This window comes from Dasypus novemcinctus, chromosome 3, assembly GCF_030445035.2.
Source record: "Dasypus novemcinctus isolate mDasNov1 chromosome 3, mDasNov1.1.hap2, whole genome shotgun sequence".
Classification (NCBI taxonomy): domain Eukaryota; kingdom Metazoa; phylum Chordata; class Mammalia; order Cingulata; family Dasypodidae; genus Dasypus; species Dasypus novemcinctus.
In genome coordinates, this window is record NC_080675.1 from 17,382,576 (window position 1) to 17,403,949 (window position 21,374).

General features: G+C 43.4%; 1 protein-coding gene across 1 annotated transcript in view; it reads right to left on the reverse strand.

The window, feature by feature from the left end:
- Positions 1–1,984: 1,984 nt before the first annotated feature.
- Positions 1,985–21,374, reverse strand: part of KCNK13 (potassium two pore domain channel subfamily K member 13) — a 117,855-nt gene continuing 98,465 nt past the window's right edge. Inside the window, exon 2 of the mRNA XM_004476058.3 lies at positions 1,985–3,780. Within this exon, the coding sequence (XP_004476115.2) occupies positions 2,885–3,780 (896 nt within the window). The 3' untranslated portion in view covers positions 1,985–2,884. The remainder of the gene's footprint in view (positions 3,781–21,374) is intronic.

The window sequence follows — 21,374 nt, forward strand, 5'->3', positions numbered from 1 at the left end:
CATGGGAAAAGAGGAGTAAATATTTTTCCTGAAACATTTGAAGATGCAGGGACACTTTGGAAACATGATGAAAGCCATGAAGCACATTACCTAGGAAAACACACGTGTATTTCCTCTGACATCTGTGTGTGCATACATAATATTAGGGGACTCGTGGGCTCCAGTGTTTGAACTCCAGATTTGATTTCTTATGTCTAGAAATTCTCTTGTTGATTAATTCATGCCTAAGAGTAACTACAGAGAGATTTACCTAAATAAGGATTCCTAATTGTGCAATTTTCTCAACGTTATTCCCACCCACCCACCTACCTATCTATTGATTCATCTACCCATCCACCTTTTTTTTTTTTTCGGAGGTACTGGAGATTGAATCCAGGACCTCGTACATGGGAAGCCAGTGCTTAACCACTTGAGCTATTTCTATTCCTCCCATCTACCACTTAAACCATCCATCCATCCCTCCCTCCCTCCATCCATCCATCCATCCATGCAACCAACCAACATAAATGGATTTCCCTTTTCTCCTTCCAATGGTTCAAGCAGATCATCATCAGCTAATAAAATATTTTTTTCCACATTTAGCTTAATATATCAATTTTGGATCCTACTTTAATAAAGCCATGATTTTGATGTACCATCTCTCTGCAAAAATCACTTAGTAAAACTAACTCCCTATGAAGATGAACCATGATTATACTGAAGCTCCTTGACCTCCTGGTCACTTTCAAGGTCTCTAGGGGTCCAGGCTGGAGGTGCAAGGACCTGTTTCATGCCAGTCCCTGTATCAGGATATGGAGATTAAAAAGTCCACTAGGGGCAGGGCCCAGCTACTTCTTCCCATTCCCATGGCAACTAATATAGTGCAAAACCCATGGGAGAACCTGATCTGTGATTAGATATTACCAGGTTTTTACAAGTAGCTCCAGGATGCTTCCCCTTTCAAAAGTGATATGATGTAATAGATTAAGATATCTGACTTAGAAGCCACATGGCCTTAAGTTCAAAACCCAGCACAGCTGTTTTCTGGAATGACCTTAGGCAAGCTGCTTAACCCTCAGCCTTAGTTTCCTCATAAAATGGGTAGAATAAAACCTATTCTGTAGGATTGTTGTGAGGATGACATAAAATAACTTTTGTCAAGTGCTTAGCATAGTGCTTGGCATACAGTAAGTGCCCAATTAATGATAGTCTTGATGATGGTGACAATAGCAAAGGAAGAGGAGGACCAGTAGCAGCATTTCCTTAAGGCAGGAATCAAAAATCCAGTTCAGATGGGCCCTCCTGGTATGTAAAGAAAACATTGGGGTTTATCAGCTGGAAGAAAATGCACCTCAACCTCAAGAGCGAACCCCTCAGGCAGCATGGAAAGGCTGTGTGCAGTGTGGGTGAAGAGCACCACCTGGGTGGGTCTTCCAGCCCTACCCAACCAGCCCAAGGAGCAACCCCTTTGTGCCTCCATTTCCTTTTGTGAAAAAGCAAGGGGGTTGAATGAGATGCTGCCTTAGGAACCTGCTTCCTGCTCAACGTTTTGGGTCCACTAGGCATAGGTTTTCTGCTTCATATTCCTTACTGGGTCATCATTTCTGAAGGTGCTCTGTGTATATCTTATATCTCCTATCTTATGAAAACAACATGTACTAGCTTTAACTCTTTTCTCCCTCCCCGCACCGCCCCCCCGCCATGTTCTCTCCTCCAATATGAAGAAGGCCAAGGACTCTTGTACTGAATATGGACGTTTTGATGTCTTAGGCAGTTATGTAACTAGGCTTGTTGCAGTCTCAGAAGGCAGATCCGAAATGGATTAGACAAAAGAAGGCATATTTTAGGATGCTTCTCTATCCAAGACTCCAAGATGATTCTCCATATTCCTAAAGGCCTTTATGCTAATTGCCTTTTCTTGTGAGCACAAAAAATGCCTTAATTCATTAATTAAGCACTTTAAGTAGGTGCGTCCCTCCACTGTCCATAATGAGCACTCATGTAATCTTATTAATAAAATGAGGATTTATTAACTGATCAGTTCTAATAAATACTAAGCCGTTATCTTCTCATGGGCCGCAAGCCCTGGGGAAGCAAAACAGTCCATGTGATCATTAAATGGGAAAATATTAAGTTGTGTTTGTCAGTTACAAAATTGAGTGTCCTCCACCCTCCACCCTGCTGCAGTTTGAAGACCTGAAGCTGAGTTTTGTTTTCTTACCACACTGGTCTCCCACAGATAGCTGTAACCTAAAGAGGGTAACACCTTGGCCAAGTATTAAGATCTTAAAATGAAAAGAAGGGAAAAACAAAAATGAAAGAAGCAGGTATAAGACAGTAGTGCAGATGTTTCCCTGTCCATGGCACGATCGACTAATCTGCTCTGACGGAGACTCATCAAAAAGGAAGCTCAAATTCATTCTAGGACATTTCCTTCTTCTTTATCGAAGGGGTAGGGTGAGGCAGTGAGGTCAGCCATTTGGGGTTCCAGGGAAAAATTTACGATCTTCAGGATTTTTGTTTCCAACTCAAGAACAGAGCTGCAGGAAATCAAGGCTTTTGAAAACCAACCTCCCACTGGCAGTTAACTCTAGATGATTAAGATGAGAGCAAGATGAGTACAGAAATAACGCAATTCCAGGCTGCTTTTGTGGTTCATTTTAAAAAGATCGAATTTAGACGTAAAGAATAAAGATAAGAAGAAAGGCATTGAGGCTTTATGTTCACCCAAGCCCTGGGAGGTGGCTGTTTGGTAGATTGATTTCTAAAGTTGGGCTTGAGGAGGCTAAAAGAAGCCACTCCCCGAATGAACCAAACCAAGAGGCAGAGCTGAGCTGGTCCTTTGGATGACTTCTCATTCTCTGCTCTCCCCCAGGCCGCCATGCCCAGGGCCCACACCTTGCTTCTACCTGTCCCCACTTGTCTCTGCCAACCTGTTGTTCATTATTGCAAAGGCTCCTACCCCCCCTGAGAATTCATTGTCCCGAGACAGCGTGCTGGTCTGGTGGGGGTAGCCATTGGCTGTTTCAGACAGCTGCTTCTGGAGGATGGCCAGGGAGAACTTGTTGGCTGCCAAGAAGTCCTTCATGGAGATCATCTCTCCTGAGAGACGCCGCCCGTCTGTGTCACTCTCCATCACCCCTTCTGTCTCTATGGAGATGTTGCACCGATTCCGGTCATTGCCAGGCATCACCACGTTCCTCCGTGACTGGAAGAGTCTTCTTCTTTGGCATTGTTGGCAACACCCACCATCGATTTTCCTCAGGATCCAGTTGACAGACTGTTTGATGAGGATGGAGATGACATTGAACAAAGAGTAGATGCAGCAGACACCCATGAGGATGAAGACAAAGTTGGCAAAGCGGTAGAGGCCTTGGCTCTCATAGTGGGCATTCTGGCTGCTGACGAGGTCCCCAAAGCCAATGGTGCTGAAAGCCACAAAACAGAAGTAGAGCGAGTCGAAGTAGCTCCACCCTTCGATGGGGGTGTACATGGCAGACGCGCAGCAGGAGATGAGGAGCGAGGCCACGCACAGGATCAGCATGACGCAGTGCACGGAGGGCTTCCAGCCGGCCAAGCTATCCTCCTCAGACTTCCCCAGGTCCTTCAGGCTCTTCTGGGTCAGGGCCCCTCGTCTCCGGAGCTGCCGCTGGCGGCACGATTTCATGAGGTAGGCGATGACTGTGATCAGGCGCTCCAGGAAGAGGTTGAAGAACAAGAGGGTGCTGGCGCACCCGACGAGGCCGTAAAAGATCAGAAAGATTTTTCCTCCCACTGTCGCTGGAGTTGTCATCCCAAACCCTGCAGGAGATAAAAATCAGAGGAGAGAGAGGCGTGAGGGAGATCCTGCTGTGAATGGGGTCAGGGTCTCAGCCTTGAGGGCAGGACCCAGAGAAACAGTCTCATAACCTTTCTATGAATGAAGGGAAGAATTCCCACATTTTTTTTTTCCAGAGGTATGGGGGATTCAGCTAGCTGTCCTTATACAGTACACAACCTAAACAACCATACTTGAAAGATCTCATTCAGAGAGATAAGCAAGGGTCATACAAAGAAAAGTTTCTAAAGGGTTAGCAGAATTCACCGATTCCACAAACACTGACTGAATGCCATTCCAGGAACTGGGCTAACTGTGGACTAGACAGATGTGGCCCCTGCCCTCATGGAACTCTAGTCCAGTGAGGTGACTACCATACTGGATGATAGCTGTTGTTCTGGAGGAGGTACAAGGTCTTGTGGGAGTTTCAGAGAGGGGAACTCACCCCAGAATTGGAGTTCAGGAAATGCTAAGCTAAAGAGTTAGGCAGGCAAGGAGAAGGGTGTGTGGGGATGGGGTGCTGGGAGGGATGATCCACGTTGATAAATAGCAAATGCCGGCATATGCAGAAAGGAGAAATTTGCCCAAGATCTACCCATCTTTTACACAAAATTGTTCAAACGCATACCTCATGCTTTTGGAGCAGAAACTAATGTGTTGGACATTCAATTTTGATAAAATATAAAATCTTTCTCTGGCCTGTGCCTTTTATTGTTCACAATTTCCACCTTCTTGACCTTTTGACCCATGTACACAGTTGTGTTACTAAGAATCCCAGTTGTAGGACAATGGCTGTCACCAACAAAAATAAGAAATAGCAAGGGTTTCTCACTAAGGGAGTCATGTGGCCACTCAGTCATGTGGCCTTCTTCAAAGCAAATAATTCAGTAAATAAGAGAAAGCTAATTTGTTTGTGCTGATGGGCCTCAAAGTCTCGGAATACAAGCATCGTTAAAAAGTAAACATAAAAAAACAGCACTGAGCATACCTCCCTGGGTTCAGTTTCTCATTCAAATCAAACTTCCTTATTTTCAAGTTCAGTTTCTTAATTTTGGCCCCAAAGCTGAGATCTCAAGGACTACCAACTATCTTCTTTCCCACTTGTCCTCAAACCAGTACTTTTCCTTATTGCCACAGTTCAGCCAATGCCAGTCTCCCAGTGCACCTGGTCAGACTTGGTGGTATGTGGACTTCTGGGATTACAAGCTCCTGGTCTCCTAAGGTTGAGTCGACTACTTTCTACAAACACCTAGCTGTGTATTTTAGTTTCCTAGGTTGCTCAAGCAAAAAGCATGGAACAGGTCAGGTTAAACAGCATGTATTTATTCACTCACAATTTGAAACTGGGAAAAAGTCCAAATCAAGGTGTCGGCAAGGTGACCGCTACTTTCTTCCCGAAGACTGTGGTGTCCTAGGGTTGGCTGCTGGTAATCCTTGGTCTTTAGCTTATCACATGGCAAGGCACATGGCAGGATCTTTTGGCTTCTCCCTTTTCTTCTGGGTTCCATTAATGTTCAGCTTCTGGCTGTTCCTCTGTGGCTTTTTCTCTGTTTGAATTTCATTCTCTTATAAAGCACTACAGTATTAGGATTAAGACTCTTCCTGATTGGGCCGGGCCACACCTTAACTGAAGTAGCTTCATCTAAAGGTTGATGAATGGATTCGATGTAAGAACATGTTTTTCTGGGGTACACTCTTCAAACAACCTAGTCTTCCAATTAAATTCAAATTTTCCTTTCTCAGCATATAAGCAACAGGATAGGAAACTAACAGCATATACTCAAGAAACTGGATGAAGATACGGAGTTAACTCTTTAGCTGGATGGGGTGTGGGATAAACAGGATGATTTTGTAAGGAAGTAACAAAGAACAGGGAATGAAAGTCAGGCCCTGAGAAAGAAATCCATTGAGAGTTACAGTTTTGGACCTTACAGATAGAGAGAAAATCAGATCATCATCTCTTCTTGGGGAACTCTTACTTTCAACATTAAAATCCCCCAGCTCCTCTTGGCAGTGTAAGTTCTTATTTGTTGCATCTTTTTCTTATGTAAAGAAATACCTTGTCCTTGCTGTGTTTTCTCTTGTTAGTATCTTTACTTCTTATTCCCATGCTCAAAGTGAAAAAATGTGGTTGAAGTGGTGGAGAATTAAGGAAAAGTGTATAGAGTTTATTGACTGAGCTGAAAGCAATGTCTTTTTCTACCCAATCCAAAAGAACATTGGGGAGTAATCAAGGTGAGAGTTAACTGATTATCTAATGAAGTTAGCTTACCTAAGGAAGTTGGGGTCACCTCCACTGACTCCAGGAATTCCTGGAACCAGGAAAGCTTGCAAATGTTTCCCCACTAAGAAGAGAGAAAAATGACAGGTGAAGCTCTTGGCCCCAAAGTGGTAAGGCTAGAAGATGCAGAGGCCTCAAGGTTAGGTATCTTGTCCTCAAAGTCAAGAAGCTGCATCCTGGGATGAGGACATGTGTCTCCTACATTCTTGCCAGTAAAAATGTTTGTGCTCCTCCTGGTCATCCTGCCATTGGTCACCTGAAACCTCTGCCACTCATTCCAGAAGGGCAGGAAGCTCCTCTGGATGCTGGAGGTGTTGAAGCAGAGGCTAGACTTGTGGTCATTGATTTGGGGGATGGGCCCAGTGATCTGAGCCTGAGGTTCTGTCTAGTCCTCAAACTTTTTGATTCCACACTTTTTCCCACAAACCCTTCTTGACCATCAACTGCACGCCAGGTCCAGGGTGTAGAAGGGATTACAAACTCTATTCCATCAGTTTGTTCACCCAAGTCTTGTTGGGAGACACAGGTCTGACACACATGATCTCACATGAGAACAAGGCAAGTTCACATGTAACAAAGAGCTGTCATGAGCATGTGCTGGTTTTTTTTGCCTGGCACCCATTTTCCCTGGGGGAATCATCTCCCCTCCACGGGAGTCAGTCTTTTTTTTTTTTTTTTTTAAGATCTACCTACCTATCTATCTATCTCCCCCTTCCCCTCCTCCCACCCTGCTGTTTTTGCTGTCTGTGTTGTCTTCTCTTCTCATTTTCTCTCCTCTAGGACTCATCAGTTGATCCTGGAGATCCCTGATGAACCTGGAGGTTCCCTGCCAATTGCACCACCTCAGTTCTTGGTTTCTGCTACACTTCACCTTGACTCTGCCCTTGTCTGTCTTTTGATGCATCATCAACTTTCTGTGTGACTCACTTGTGTGGGCACTGGCTCACCACGTGGGTACTCATGTGGGCACTGACTTACCATGTGGGCACTCGTGCAGGCACTGACTCACCACATGGGCACTTGTGCTCACCACGCCAGCACTTGTGTGGGCACTGGCTCGGCGTGCAGGCATGCTTTCTCTTCTTTTTTTTCACCAGGAGGCCCCAGGGATAGAACCCAGGTCCTCTCATATGGTAGGCGGAAGCTCTATCACTTGAGCCACATCTGCTTCCCTGGAGTCAGTCTTAGTGGGGATGTCAATCAAGACGTCCTGCTGTCTTGCTGCCAAGCAGTAGGAAGGTGACCCAAGCTGGACCAATCAGATGTTCTTCTTTCTCCCAGCATTCGAGCCCTGGCTGATCTAAGTGATGAGACTGTGCCCTAAGAAATCTGAGAAGGGAGAAGCCACTTACACTTCTTTCGTAATATCAGCTTGAACATTTCACACTTGAACAGTCACACTGTGACTGAGAAAGAGGGCGCCTGTATTTTGGGTCCAGGGAGCTTACATGGGGTTACAAATTGCTATTGTTTTCCTTCCTTAGGCACGTCAAGTCTAGCCACCGATGGAAGAGCAGATCAGAGTAAAAAAGAGACCAGGACTCTGTTCTCAGCAACTAGCTCCTCTGCAGGGTGCTCCTAGCTGAAAAAGATTTTAAAATCCAACTCCTAACCAGGGCCTTCACACACTGCTGGTGGCATTGTAAAACTGCTACAACCATTTTGGAAACTGGTTTAACTAAACACACATATGCCCTATCACCCGGCAAAATATATGTGCCAGAACATTCGTGGCAGGGCTTTTCATAACAGCCCCACACTGGGAATCACTCAAGTGACCACTGACAGAATGGACACACTGTGGAACAGTCTCACGATGGGATATTACAGAGCAACGAGAAGGAAGGACCTAAAGCTTGGTGCAATAACATGGATGGCTCTCGCAAACATGGCGCGGAACAAGAGCAGCCAGGTGCAGGATCGTACTGTACAATTTCATTGATAAATGGTACAAAACAGACAAAGCTAATCTATGCTGTTAGAAGTGAGGAGAGGGTTTCCCTTGAGGGGCTGGTGACTGGAAGGGGATGGAAGAGATGCTTCTGGGGAGCCGTTGTTTGTGATTAAGGTGCTGGTTACAGGGATGTGCTCACTTTGTGAAGATTCAGTGAGCTGTACTTTTATGCAATTTTACAGACGCATATCACACTTCAATAAAATTTTTAAAACCTATCCAAGCACATGCCTGCTTCTAGGCAGCTCTGGAGGTGGGGGTGGGGGTGGGGGCAGGGGCTCTTCCAGCAAAGAGGAAAGATGAGCAAGCCCTGGGCTTCCCCACAGACACTGCCTGGTGCAAACAGCTTATTCCTCAGCTCCCAAATCCAGGAATGATCTGGAAACCAAGATACTACAAAGCATCTAAGTATTGCCCTCTGTTCATTGAAAACAGGGAACTGAGGCCACACTCAGAAAAAGGGGGAAATGTTTATCTGGACCATTTATTGATCTGAGAGTATTCCAGAAACTGGAGAAAGTCAATCAAAATGTAGAAGATCCAGAAATAATTAGAGGTATGTGTTGTGTAGAGGGGGACTTACCAGCAAGCAAGCAGAAGAGAACTTTCTCGTGTAACATAAATTTCCAGTGGGGAAATGCTTTCCAAAATCTCCCTTTCCTGTCCTAGAGGTAGTTTAACAGGAGTTGTTGAGTAGCTCGCAGACACAAGGAACTAATAATCATTTATTGAGCACCTATTAAGTTCAAGGCTCTGTACTAGGTATTTGGGGCAAACAAAGGTGACCTGGGCAAGACTGTCAACCTCAAGTTGACCAGCATCCAGGGTGAGACTGATAAAGCCAGAAAGCCAGGATAAAACAAGCCAGGGTGAGTGAGGCCAAGACAAAGGCATGGTGGAGCTATCCAGGTTCCAAGGTCCCAAAGGCAGCCTCCGCCCGGGATAAGTGACTCGAGCACATAAAGGGACGTTGCTGAAGCCTGGCTTACAACGTGGGGACACTGATTTTCCCAGTGGGGGACTTGTGATTTTCTGACATGTTCCAGGGATTTAAAATTTCTAGATTCTGTCTTGTTTCCTTGGTTTTAAAACACTCAGCTATATTAAAGAAGAGGGAATCTGTGACTTTTGATGACCTACCAAGTGTGAGTGATCCCTGCCATACTGTCAATCAGCAGACATAACAGAAAATGGCACTTAGGTTCATGCCAGTGTGGGCATTTAGAGGCACGAAGCTTACCAGTGCGGAAGCTAATAAGGCAGGCATTTTCGTGGAAGGTCCCTCTTCTTCTGAGCCCCATAATACTGAGTATTAAGGGTGCCTTGATCAGGAAAAATACGAGTCAGGGTCTTACAGAGCACAGGCCTGTAAGCTCTGGCAGTGCTTGCTTTTCAGGGATCCCCACAACCCTGCCGGGAGGTGGATATTCAGGATGAATTCCATTTGATGGAAGAGAAAAGCCTACAGAGCCTATGTAATTTGCCCAAAGGCATTAGGCTGGAAATAATGGCTTGGAATTAGAACCTAGATTTGTCTTCTCTCCCAGGCCTGCACTCTTTCCACCTGACCATGCTCACTGAGTGTGAGCCACGATGGGCATACAAGTCCTAAGTGGAAATGAGGGAAGGAAATTAACCAACTGTCTATAAGCCCATGGGTAAAGACACACAGACCTCAGTGGTTGCCAATCTGGTACCAAATTCAGAGGACGACTGGCATCAGAAGCTGAAACTTTATAGTATTCACATAATAAAATACATGTTTCCGAATGTATGTGTTTCTTCCAACAAATGACATAGTTAATTAAAAACCCTGTTATGGGGAATGGTTGTAGCTCAAGCGGTTGAGTGCCTGCTTCCCATGCACAAGGTCTCAGGTCTGCTTCCCGGTACCTCCTAAACAAACAAACGAAAAAAACAACTCTCACTGGGGAGTGGTTATAGCTCAGTGGTTGAGTGCCTGACAAGGTCCTGGATTCAATCCCTGGTACCTCCTAAAAACCAAAAAACCCCAAAACTCTGTTAGGTCCCAGTGTGGCAGTTTGATATTATTGATGAATTCCAAAAAAAACACCACTGATTATTTTTGTAAACTGGTCTGTTCCTGTGGTGTGATTAAATTATGATTAGGGCTTTGATTGGGCCAAGTCTGTAGGATGCCACCAAGCAGGCAGGGACTCACAGAGAAAAGATATGGCAGAGGACAGAGTTTGGAGGTTTAACATGGGAGCCCTAGGAAGTAACTATACAGAGAAGCAGATCCATGAGGAAAGAGAGAAGGCTCCATTAGACATGGCAGAGGCGCTGGGAAGAGAGATGAGCAGTTTGCCTGATAGTTTACAGCTGGCCTTGTGGAGCAAGCAGAGCAGCTGAGTCTGGAGAGAAACAAGTCCTGGGAGAGAGATGAGACTTATCCCAGCCTGCAGCTAAGATTGGAAGAAGCTGGGACCACAGAGCCTTAAGAGAACTAGGAAGACTGAACCCTCATAGAGGGTTGCCATCTTGTATCAACATTTGGCAATAGACTCATGCTTTATGGCTTGGTAACTTAAGCTTCTACCCCAAATAAATACTAGAGTGGAATTAATGATATTCGACTATAGAAATATTGTGACTTTAGCAATGGAAGAAATTATATCATTGATGAGGAGACAGTGGCCACGGGAGTTGCTGAAAGCAGGGAGAGGGAAAAAGGTGTGATATTGGGGCATTTTTGGGACTTGGAATTGTCCTCAATGATATTACAGGGACAGATGCAGGACACTATATATCTTGCCATAACCCACTGAATGGACTGGGAGAGAGTGTCAACTACAACATAAACTATAATCCATGCTGTGTAGCAGTGCTCCAAAATGTATCCATCAAATGCAATGAACGTACCACACTAATGAAGAAGTTGATGTGGGAAGAGTGGGGGGTGTGGGGAGTAGGGTATATGGGAACCTCTTATTTATTTATTTTTTTTAAAGATTTATTTTTATTTATTTAATTCCCCTCTCCTCCTCCGGTTGTCTGTTTTCTGTGTCTTTTTGCTGCGTCTTGTTTCTCTGTCCGCTTCTGTTGTCGTCAGCGGCACAGGAAGTGTGGGTGGCGCCATTCCTCGACAGGCTGCTCCTTCCTTCGCGCTGGGCGGCTCTCCTCACGGGCGCACTCCTTGCGCGTGGGGCTCCCCTACGCGGGGGACACCCCTGCGTGGCACGGCACTCCTTGCGCGCATCAGCACTGCGCATGGGCCAGCTCCACACGGGTCAAGGAGGCCCGGGGCTTGAACCGCGGACCTCCCATGTGGTAGACGGACGACCTAACCACTGGGCCAAAGTCCGTTTCCCTCTTATATTTTTTAATGTAATATTTTGTGTGATCCATGTATGTTTTTTTTTTTGAGGTTCAGAAAACCTTATTAATCTGAGAAAATGGCATATTAGAAAGTAACAGCAAAAATTTGAATTTTCATCTGCCGGTCTGTCAAGCTCAAATTTCTTGGAGTTACACACCACTGCTAGGTTTTAACTAGAATATCCCTCTCACATCAGTCATCAGAAGTCCAACCCTGTTATCATAACCTCCTATCCTTTTTCTAGTTTTTTTCACACAAATGCTCCCCATGCCCAGATTCTTTCTTTCTTTCTTTTTTTTAAAGATATAAATCACACAAAATCTTACAATAAAAAATATAAGAGGTTCCCATATACCCTGATCAAGGACCAGGGCACATGAGGTTGGTTTGGAGGCCAATGAAACTGCCCTGGCAATCTACTTTTGTCTAGTTCCTTTGAACCATTTCACACCTATGTTAATGTGACCATAACCCCTAGGGAAGCTCCTGGGACCACACTGGGCTCCCTAGTTCCTCAGCACTAGCGATGAAGCCCCAGGGACTGCCAGGGTCCTGGTCAACCCCAATACAGCCCTTCCATGAGACTGAGAGGAGAGCCAGTTTGCAGTCCCCCACCCTTTTATGTCTATGCTGTGAACTATGTAGTCTTTTGAAAAATTTAATAAAGGTAAAACATTTTAAAACTTTGTATTACATTTTTCAAACATACACTAAAGTAGAGAGAATAGTATAAAGAGCCCTCATGCCCTTATCATCTAGCTTCAGCAATTGTCAACATTTGCCAGTCGAGTTTCTCCTATTCCATCCCCCTCCCCTTTTTTTTCTCTGGAGTATTTTAAAGTAAATCCCAGACAGCATGCCATTTCATCCATCGATAATCATGCATCTGTAATTGACAAGGGCTTTTTTCCCAACATGACTATCATGCCATTATCACTATAACAAAATTAATGCTAATTCCTTCACATCAAATAATACCCAGCCCACATTCAAATTTCTCAAAAATCTTTTTACAGATCATTTGTATGAATCAGGATTCTAGCAATGTCCACAGACATAATACACCTCTTAAATATCTTATTCTATAAAAATCTGTCCTTTCATTTTATGCCATTGATTTGTTGAGTAAATTCAATCTTTGTTCTGTAGACATCAATGAGAATTTTTTTCTAGGAACATTTGAAGAAAAAAAAAGCATTGTGTATTCTGAGAATGCCTTCAGATGCAGTGGTAACTTTCAAACAGTGCACTGGGGGTATATGAATTGGCACAAACTCTCTGAAAAGCAATTTTGGAATATGTATCAGATGTCTTTAAAATGTGCATACTCTTTATCCTGCAATTTTGTTTTTAGAAATATATTCCAAGAAACTATGAGAAATATAACCAATTATGTGCATTGACATTCACTGGTACTTTACTATTAATAATGAAAATCCTCAGCAACCTAAATGTCAGATAATTTGGAAATGCCTAAGAAAGTAGCTATTTAAATGAAGCTATTAAAATTATCTCTACAGAGAATTCTTAATGTGCAGAAAATGTTAAGTGGGAAGAAAGACAGAGCCAAACTGTGTCTGCAGAATAAATCAAGCCTGGTATGTGGCATGACCTCATTAAATATTTGTTTAATGAAGGAATAAACTTTATAAAGATATTTCAGTAACTATATATATTGTAGCAGTTAGGATGCTTTTGGCTGCAAGTAAAAGTAAATGATAAATAGAAGTGGCTTAAACGTGAAAGGGATGTATTATCACATAGAACATGAAATCTAGAGACAGTGCAGCTACAGGGGTGGCCAATTTGGTGGCTTTAGAACTTGAGCTGGGAGCCAGGTCCATCTCATCTTTCTGAATCTGGCCCCATTAACATGCCAGCTAAGTTTCCATTGTGCCAGCTGCTTCGGGTATCATCTCCTCACACACCAACATTCAGAGTCAGAAAACATTGTGCTCCAATCTATGTATCTCTTCAGAAAAACAAAGAATCCTTTCCTAGGAACTCCTGGCAAAATTCCTGTCACATATCATTGGTCAACACCAAGGCACATGACTGCTTCTTAAGCTCATCATCTACAAGAGGAATGACTTCCTCTTAGACTGGCTGGAGTTGTGGGTTTCTCTTGGGGACGAGATGGACCCCAGAACCAACCATGTCTGCCACAAGGGGAAATAGGCAAAATCATTAATCAGATGATTTCAGGGTGGTGATAGTATGGGTAATTTAATTTTTTTTGTAATGTTTTATAGTTTTCATTACATTTAAACTGAGAAAAAAAAAAGTTAAAATATCCTGGCAGGTTTCCTCGCATTGCAGGCAAACATCTGTCCAGAAGAAGCATACCTCTTGACTCTTTCTGCTCAATATACCAAGGAATCAAGGCTTGACTTGTGAATACTTTTTCCAACCTTTTTTATTCTGAAATGTTAAGCCTCTTTGTGTGGAATGAAACCGAGATGGGTCCTATTTTTAAAGACCCTCCAATTTCAACTGGGACAGAGAAAGGAGTCAAGAACAGACTCTATGGATTATTCTTGGGGTGAATGTGGGGGATGGGAGATGAACAGGGGGTTCCAATAGTCAAGACTTAGAGTGTCAGTGGGGCCTCACTGCATACAACATATTTCTGTGTATTGCAGAACTACAGCTGTTAGAGCTGGGAGGGACTTCACAGCCTTCCAGTTCAAGCTTTCATGTTATATAGGTGGGGAAACTGAGGCACTGATGTCAGGTGATCTTCACAGCAGGAAGAGGTTTGCCCTGAATCCATGTGCCCCACCTCCATCCAGGCTGCTTTCCTCTCCTCTTGATCCTAAAGATGATTGCCAACAAATTGCTCCCATCCTGGTAAGCACATGCCATTAGGAGGTGAAGTCTATTTCCCTCCCCTTTGAATCTTGGCTAGCCTTGAGACTTGCTTCGACCAACAGATTGTCCTTCACAGTCTACCATTATGCCCTGGGGTTCCCACATGCATCATCAGGGCACTCAGCCTAGTGGTGCTGCACCAGTTCCAGGTTTAGACCAAAGCTTTTTCTCTTGGAGCCCTGATTGCCATGTAGGAAGGGTGACAACTTGACTGGGGTGGCACAGCCATTCCAGCCTCACCAGATGGAGCACTAGGCATTGAGTAAAGCATCCTGGGCATTTCAGGGCCCATCAAGCTCCCAGCTGAGTGGAACTGCATGCGTTACTTGGAGCCAATACCAGCTGGAGCCCAGAAAATCCACAGAATTATGAGAAAGGTACATGGTTGTTAGTTAAGCCACTAAGTTTGGGGAGGTTTGTCACATGGCAATGGATGATGGACTATCTCCTCTCTGGGCCATGCAATGTTTCCAACAGGCAGTCCCCCCCCTCTACTTTCCCTCCCCTTCTAGTTTCCCCCTCCATTCTTCATTGATAACTGGATATAAGGAACTTAAAGGAGCTTCAAGAGGAGGCCTGCGAGGGATTTGGAATTTAATGGGACTCAACTTGTAAATCAAGCAGGTTGTTGAACCTGTTTGATATGAAGAGATAGCCACTACCTGAGGACATTGTGGGGCCGGACAAAGAGGGCATTTTAGCATTGATAAATATTTAGGGGTGTTTTCAGTTTGGGGCTATTATGAATAGTATTTTAATGAACATTCTTGTACATGTCATTTGGTGAATATAGGCATATATTTCTCTTAGGTACACAGGATTAGGAATATATTGGATGTGTATATATATATATATTCAGCAAAGTGAATGTACCAATTTACCCTCTCCTCATCTGAGAGTTGCTGTATATTCCTGACAACACTTAGTATTGTCTGTTTTCAGACAAGATAAGAAGTGGTATTAGGTTGAATTTCCTTGACGTCTAATTAAGTTGAGCAGTTTTTCACATTTCACAGCCATCTGGGTATCCTCTTTGGTGCTTATTCAATTCTTTTGTCCATTCTCTACTGGGCTCTCTACCTTTGTCTTATTGATTTCTGGATGACAAGAACCAACAAGGTTCTAGGCCTTGAGTGCTGCCTCAAAGTTATCAGGTGTTAGGGTGGCCAGTTGAATTCACTGCTTCATTCGTTCAGGGGCAGTGGGCGCCACGCAATCTGTCTAGCCAATCTCATACCTTGTACAGTACTCATTTCTCTGGTGAAGAATTCTTTCAAACATTTCTCATGCTAGTCAATATACCTTATGGTGCAGGTTTTGATAGCAATATTTAGAGTTCTTTGTAGCCACCTCTTGAGAATGGCGCTTCCATTGATGGTTAATTGCCTCTCTAGGGTATGAATTGAAGACAACTTACACAAACACACACTTACCTGTTTTTGTTGAAGTGTTTGAATAGTATATGACCACTGGGGCAATATAATAACATCAGAAAATATTCATGTTGACACTATGTCAGGATTTACATTTGACAAACCAGGTTTTTGAACCCTACAAGTGGAAGCTATGGTTATGCATTAAAATGCTGACATGCTCTGTAGGAAATTAACAATTCCCATGTATTTCACATTTGAGTACCCCTGTGCACTAATAAATCTAAGGCAAAGGTACAAGGTGATGACTCTATGTCATTTTTTAAGACCTTCTAGAAGTTTTCAAAGTTACTCCTTTCCCATCTAGAACACTGACTACTAAGTTCTGCAAGATAGAGCTCTACCAATAAACAGACCTGAGTTTTGTCTTGATGGGATTTCACAGTGCACCATGTTTCCATTCACCGTACTCTTCCTTACAGAAACCAAGTAAAGCACTTCCTTCATTTTAAAAACTGAGTTCCAAATGTCTCTTCTTTGGCATGTTTGGTTCTTCATGCTAATGCCACTGGAAAATTACCAAGAAGGAAGAAGGGGATGTGCGTCTAGCCCTCTCTGGCCTTCCTGGATTGTCCTTCACCGTCTACCATTATGCCCTCGGGTTCCCACATGCATCATCAGGGCACTCAGCCTAGCCTTAGTCCTGCAGGGAAAAGCCACCTGAGGAGGGGCCCAGTGAGGCCCTCGACTGCATCCCTGAGGGGTAGCAGATGTGGTTCAAGCAGTTGGTTCCCAGTACCTCCTAAAGAAGATGAGCAAGACAGTGATCTGACATGATGGGCTGGTGCAGTGAGCTGACACAACAAGATAACACGATGAGATAATACAATGAGGAGACACAATGAGGAAACACAATGAGAGACAAAACAAGCAGGGAGCAGATGTGCCTCAAACTCTTGGGCACCTCCCTCCCATATGGGGATCCCTGGTTCGGTTCCCAGTACCTCTTAAAAGACAAATAGACACAGAGCAGATAGCAAGCACAAACAAAGAGGGGGGCAGGGGGAAGAAATAAATTAATACAATAAATCTTAAAAAAAAAAAAGTCCCTGAGGAGTGTGCTGAAACTGGGGGTTTCAACCTTAGAGATTCTGTTTCAGGAAGTCAGACAGGGTCAGAAAGTTGGCATGTTAGACCAGTGCCCACAGTGATTTCAATGAAAGAACCACAGGTCCCATTCAGGGCAGACGCCCACCAGCTGGTGTCAGGTCACAGGGTTGGCTTGTGGTAGGCAACAGAAGTCACATCTTCCTGGGGAAGATTCTCTAGTCAGGCCTCTCCAGTTTCCCACCGAAATCTAGCTGATACCTCGGGGGTCCCGGAGACAAAGCCAGCCCTGCTGTCTCAGTGGATCTGCTGGTGAATGGAACAGGCCCAGATTCCCCTGCTCTGCGCAGGGTCTGTGGAGCTGTGGTACCTGCACCACGGGCATCAGAATGCCTCGGGGAGCTGGTTTAAATGTGGATTCTTGAGCCTCACCTCCTGGATGGATCCCAGCACAGTTCCCTGCACGCATACAAAGCTTTCCAAGCAGGAGTCACTTGAGAATTGGGGAATCACGTCTAGGATTTTCTAATTAAGATGGGATTGCTCAGTGATTTAATACACCGAAGGGGGACCGGCAACTGAATCAAGGAATAAATTAAACTTTCTGCTTCAGGAAGTTGATAACTGCACCCCCTATTTCTGCTCTATCAAGTGGTGAGAAAAGCAAAAAAAATACGTTAATGTGAGAAATTTCTGCCTTCATTCTGCAGCCACTGGTTCATGAATCCTGTGAAAGTGGTGAACCTCTCCGGGTTCTTGAGCCTGAGGTGTGCTTCTTCTGGGCAGGTGCTTGTCTATAATCTGAGGAAACCTGCCAGAATATTTTAACATGGGGGGGCAGATTACTCTGAGCTGGGCACTGTGCTGAGAGTTTTATATGAAATCACTTCAAACTTGCCAACCTTGCTAGGTAGGAGCTATTATCTTCCTCCTTTCATATGTGAGAAATCTGAAGTACAGAGAGGTTAAGTAACTTGCTCTAAGTCACACTGCTAGCTGTAGGAACCTGGGTTCCAGTCCAAACCATTAATAATTTGTGAGTATGTGACAGTCATAACTTATCAAGGGTGTCCCTTTGGTAAAATGAGGGGCGGGGTGGCCTCAATGACCTCTAAGGACCTTCAAACTCCAACAGTCTGTGATTCATACTTGCAGGGTATGAAACCTGACTCATTCCATTTATCTGTCATCCTAGGATTCTGGCAAGGGCTCGCCTTGGGCATCGTGACTCTCCTTCCACAGACCAGGCAGGTGGAGCTCTATTCTACTTGGACAAAATTTCCATTTGCAACTTTTCTCAACTACAGAGAGGTCCCAGGCTGATTGAAAGCATTTCATAATGCGGCAAGTAAGCCAAAGGGAAAAGAGGATTTGGACTCTACACGTGAGCTATTGTTGTACAGCAGTTACTACCGCGGATATAGAAGTTGGGAGTTCTTCCTGGAGTTAAGGATATTTTTGGAATCTGATATTTTTAGAGTTATTACCCCTTTCTCATTTTCTTTGAAAAGAGATTATGAAATTACTCATAGTAAAGACTAAACTATTTTCTAGGTAACTTCTGAACTAGGGAACATTACAGCAATAACTAGTTTACAGGTCAAAAATAAATTACTGCTATTCTAACTATAAAAGCTGAAAATGGATGAGACAAGGGTTCTTTAAATCATCTGCACTGCTTTAAATCACAGTACTTTTTAAACTCAGAAGGTAACAAAAATTGGCTTCATATGACTCAGAATTTAAAAAGACTTATTTCCCTAAGATATATAGTATCTCTGTTTTATACTTTTAAAAATCCTTTTCTTTCTCCAAAATATTTAGCCAGTATGCTGATGGAAATAAATGCTGGAATCAGTCAATGCTATTATTTCTGAACTTACCCTCATTTAAAGAGAAAACAAATCATGTTATTTACTTATCTCAAGCAGGTGTGCCAATTCCGGTGCCCCTTAACTTTTAAATTGTGAAACTACTCCTTAAAAGCAAGCAGATAAAATTATGTTCTCTCTTGAACTCAACCGTCCTCCCCCAGACTAAGATGAAATTGTTCCATTAAGCAGAATATTACAACAGAAGGCATGTAATAGATGAAAGCTGCCTTTTCTTCAACATAAGTGAGAAAATGTGGCCGAGACACTTTGAGGAAGTACGAAATGATATCTTTATTTTGATGGACACCTGAATAGAGCACAAGTACACCTGGCTGCCATTTTGAATTTCTTGCTGTGGAGGTGTAAGCCTCCTCTGGAGAGCATTGCCAGTGCACTAAACAGATGAAGCCCAGCTAGTCTGCTAGACTTGGGATGGGACCCAACCCTGCTCTGCTCATTCCACCACCACCCCCTCCCCAGAGCAATCTCAGGCCTTTTTGTGGTACCCCTGTCCTTCCAGAAACCAAGTTTGAAAGCTGAAGACGTAGAGAACATTGAATGTTCTCTCATCTTCTATCATCGTATTTAGGTGTATCATGCTGAAATAAGAAGGAAGCATGGCCATGGGAAGCTGAATGACAGAATCATATGTGACTTAATGTGCTATTTCCAATATCAAAATACATGTTCTTCCAAAGTCTATCCCCTCTTCCCTACAGACTTGTAAAATTTCCTGTATCAGCAGTGTACCATAATATACACTGCATTATCTGGTATTTCTTAAAAACAAACCTTCCTATAGAAAAATAGATTGTTCTTCTCTTTTCTCCCTTCTTTCTTTTCTGTTCCTCTCCTTTTGTCCCTTTCTTCCTTCCATTTCTTTAAAGGATTCTTTAAGACACACAACTTAAACCTTGTTCTCTTTAGAGGCACCTTCTGCACTGGTAACTAAATGAACCCCTGCTCTGTAATAAACTATTCTTTTGCTTTGTTTTTTAATATATTTTTTTATTTTTAAAGAAGCTTTAAATTGCATAAATGTTACATAAAAAATATAGGGGATTCCCATATACCCCACCCCCTCCCACACTTTTCCCCATTAACAACATCTTTGACTAGTGTGGTACATTTGTTACAATTGATGAACACATATTGACGCACAGCTACTAACCATGGTCTATAGTTTACACTATAATTTATGCTCTGCCCCACACAATTTTATAGGTTTTGGCAAAATGTACAATGGACTGTATTCCGTCATTGCAATGTCATGGAAGACAATTCCAATGTCCCAAAAATGCCCCATTTTACATCTATTCTTCTCTCTCCGTCACCTCAGAACCTCTGGCAGCCACTGCCTTTGTATCAATATTATAAATTCTTCCATTGCTAGAATAATAATAAGTCTACTTTAGTCCATAGTTACATTCCCGCCTTTTGTCTGTTCAATTCCTCAGTCTGAGAATTTGGGGATGGTGATGTCCATTCTGTTTCTAATTGAGAGGGGCTGAGATCCCATGGGGCAGATGGATGGAACTGTATTGCTTGCAGTTTGTGGATACTCGCTGTTTTTTGGGGGGGATGGTGTTGTCTATCATCATCCTGTTAGTTGTCCTGGATAAGTTCAATGAACTGGAGAGTAGGTGTTGCATCTCTGCTGAGATTCAGGGCTCAACCAGCCTATGAAAAGACCAAAGATTTAAGTCTCTGGGACACACAGTTAATGAGTATAGTGCTATTTATAGGTTCAAATAAAAGGCAGAAGAGCCATGTGTAGGGAAACTATAAATGAGTCTGTTACATTGGAGAGCACATATTCCAAAGTAAGGCCCACTGACAGCTTATTCACATCTCAGCAGGAGCTCAGTGACTGCCACAGTAAACAGTGTCTCAAACTGCAGGGCTCCCGAGGGCTCTAGAGACATCTAGACACTATAGACAGAGCAGACTATCTCAGGAATTCAGTACCCTGTCAGTGGGCCTTACTTTGGAATAATCTATTCTTTAAGGGACTTCTAGGGCCTTCTCTTAAAGCCATTTAATTTTGATATTATTAGTTCCAGAAAGCTGTTATAACTTTCCAGAAAGCTGTTATAACTGGCCCAAAGCCAGTGAAGAACCCATTTTAAAAAGTATTGTGATGCTCTTGGCACAAATGGGATCAGTGTAATAATTTAACTGCCAGAGAAACTATTAAAAAATATTACAACACAATGGTGTTTTCATCAGTCAGGGGGAAAAGAAGAGCTAATTCATCAGGATTTATTTTTCCACTGAGGGAATAAAGACAAACACCTTGTATGAAATTGAGGCTGTTAACCCAAATGCAAGCGTCTTCAGTAAGTTACTTAACATACACACATACATGTACACAAATGTACATGTGAAGTTAGATGGAGCTACTGATTCAGAGAACAAATCTGAGGTGCCTTGTGCAAACCAGAATCCAAGCTTGCTCTGAATCTGATGCCTGCTTGTCAGTCACACTGTTTATACTCTGTGGGGGCAGATTTTGTGACCAAAACTGATGGCTGGAAGTGGGCAGAGTTGTTGTTATTCATTGAAGAATGGCAAGAGGAATAAGCAGCATTGCAAGGGCAGACAAGAGGCAGTGATGAGAATATTTTAAACTCTAAACTGTATCTGAGATACTCTCTCCTCTGATGCTCTCCAGCATTGAGGTAAAGGGATTTCATTCTGATGACAACATTTTTAGGTTTATTGGCAAAATAGACTCTGCAATGAAAGTTGACCTTACTAGCCCTCTTTCCCCTTTAA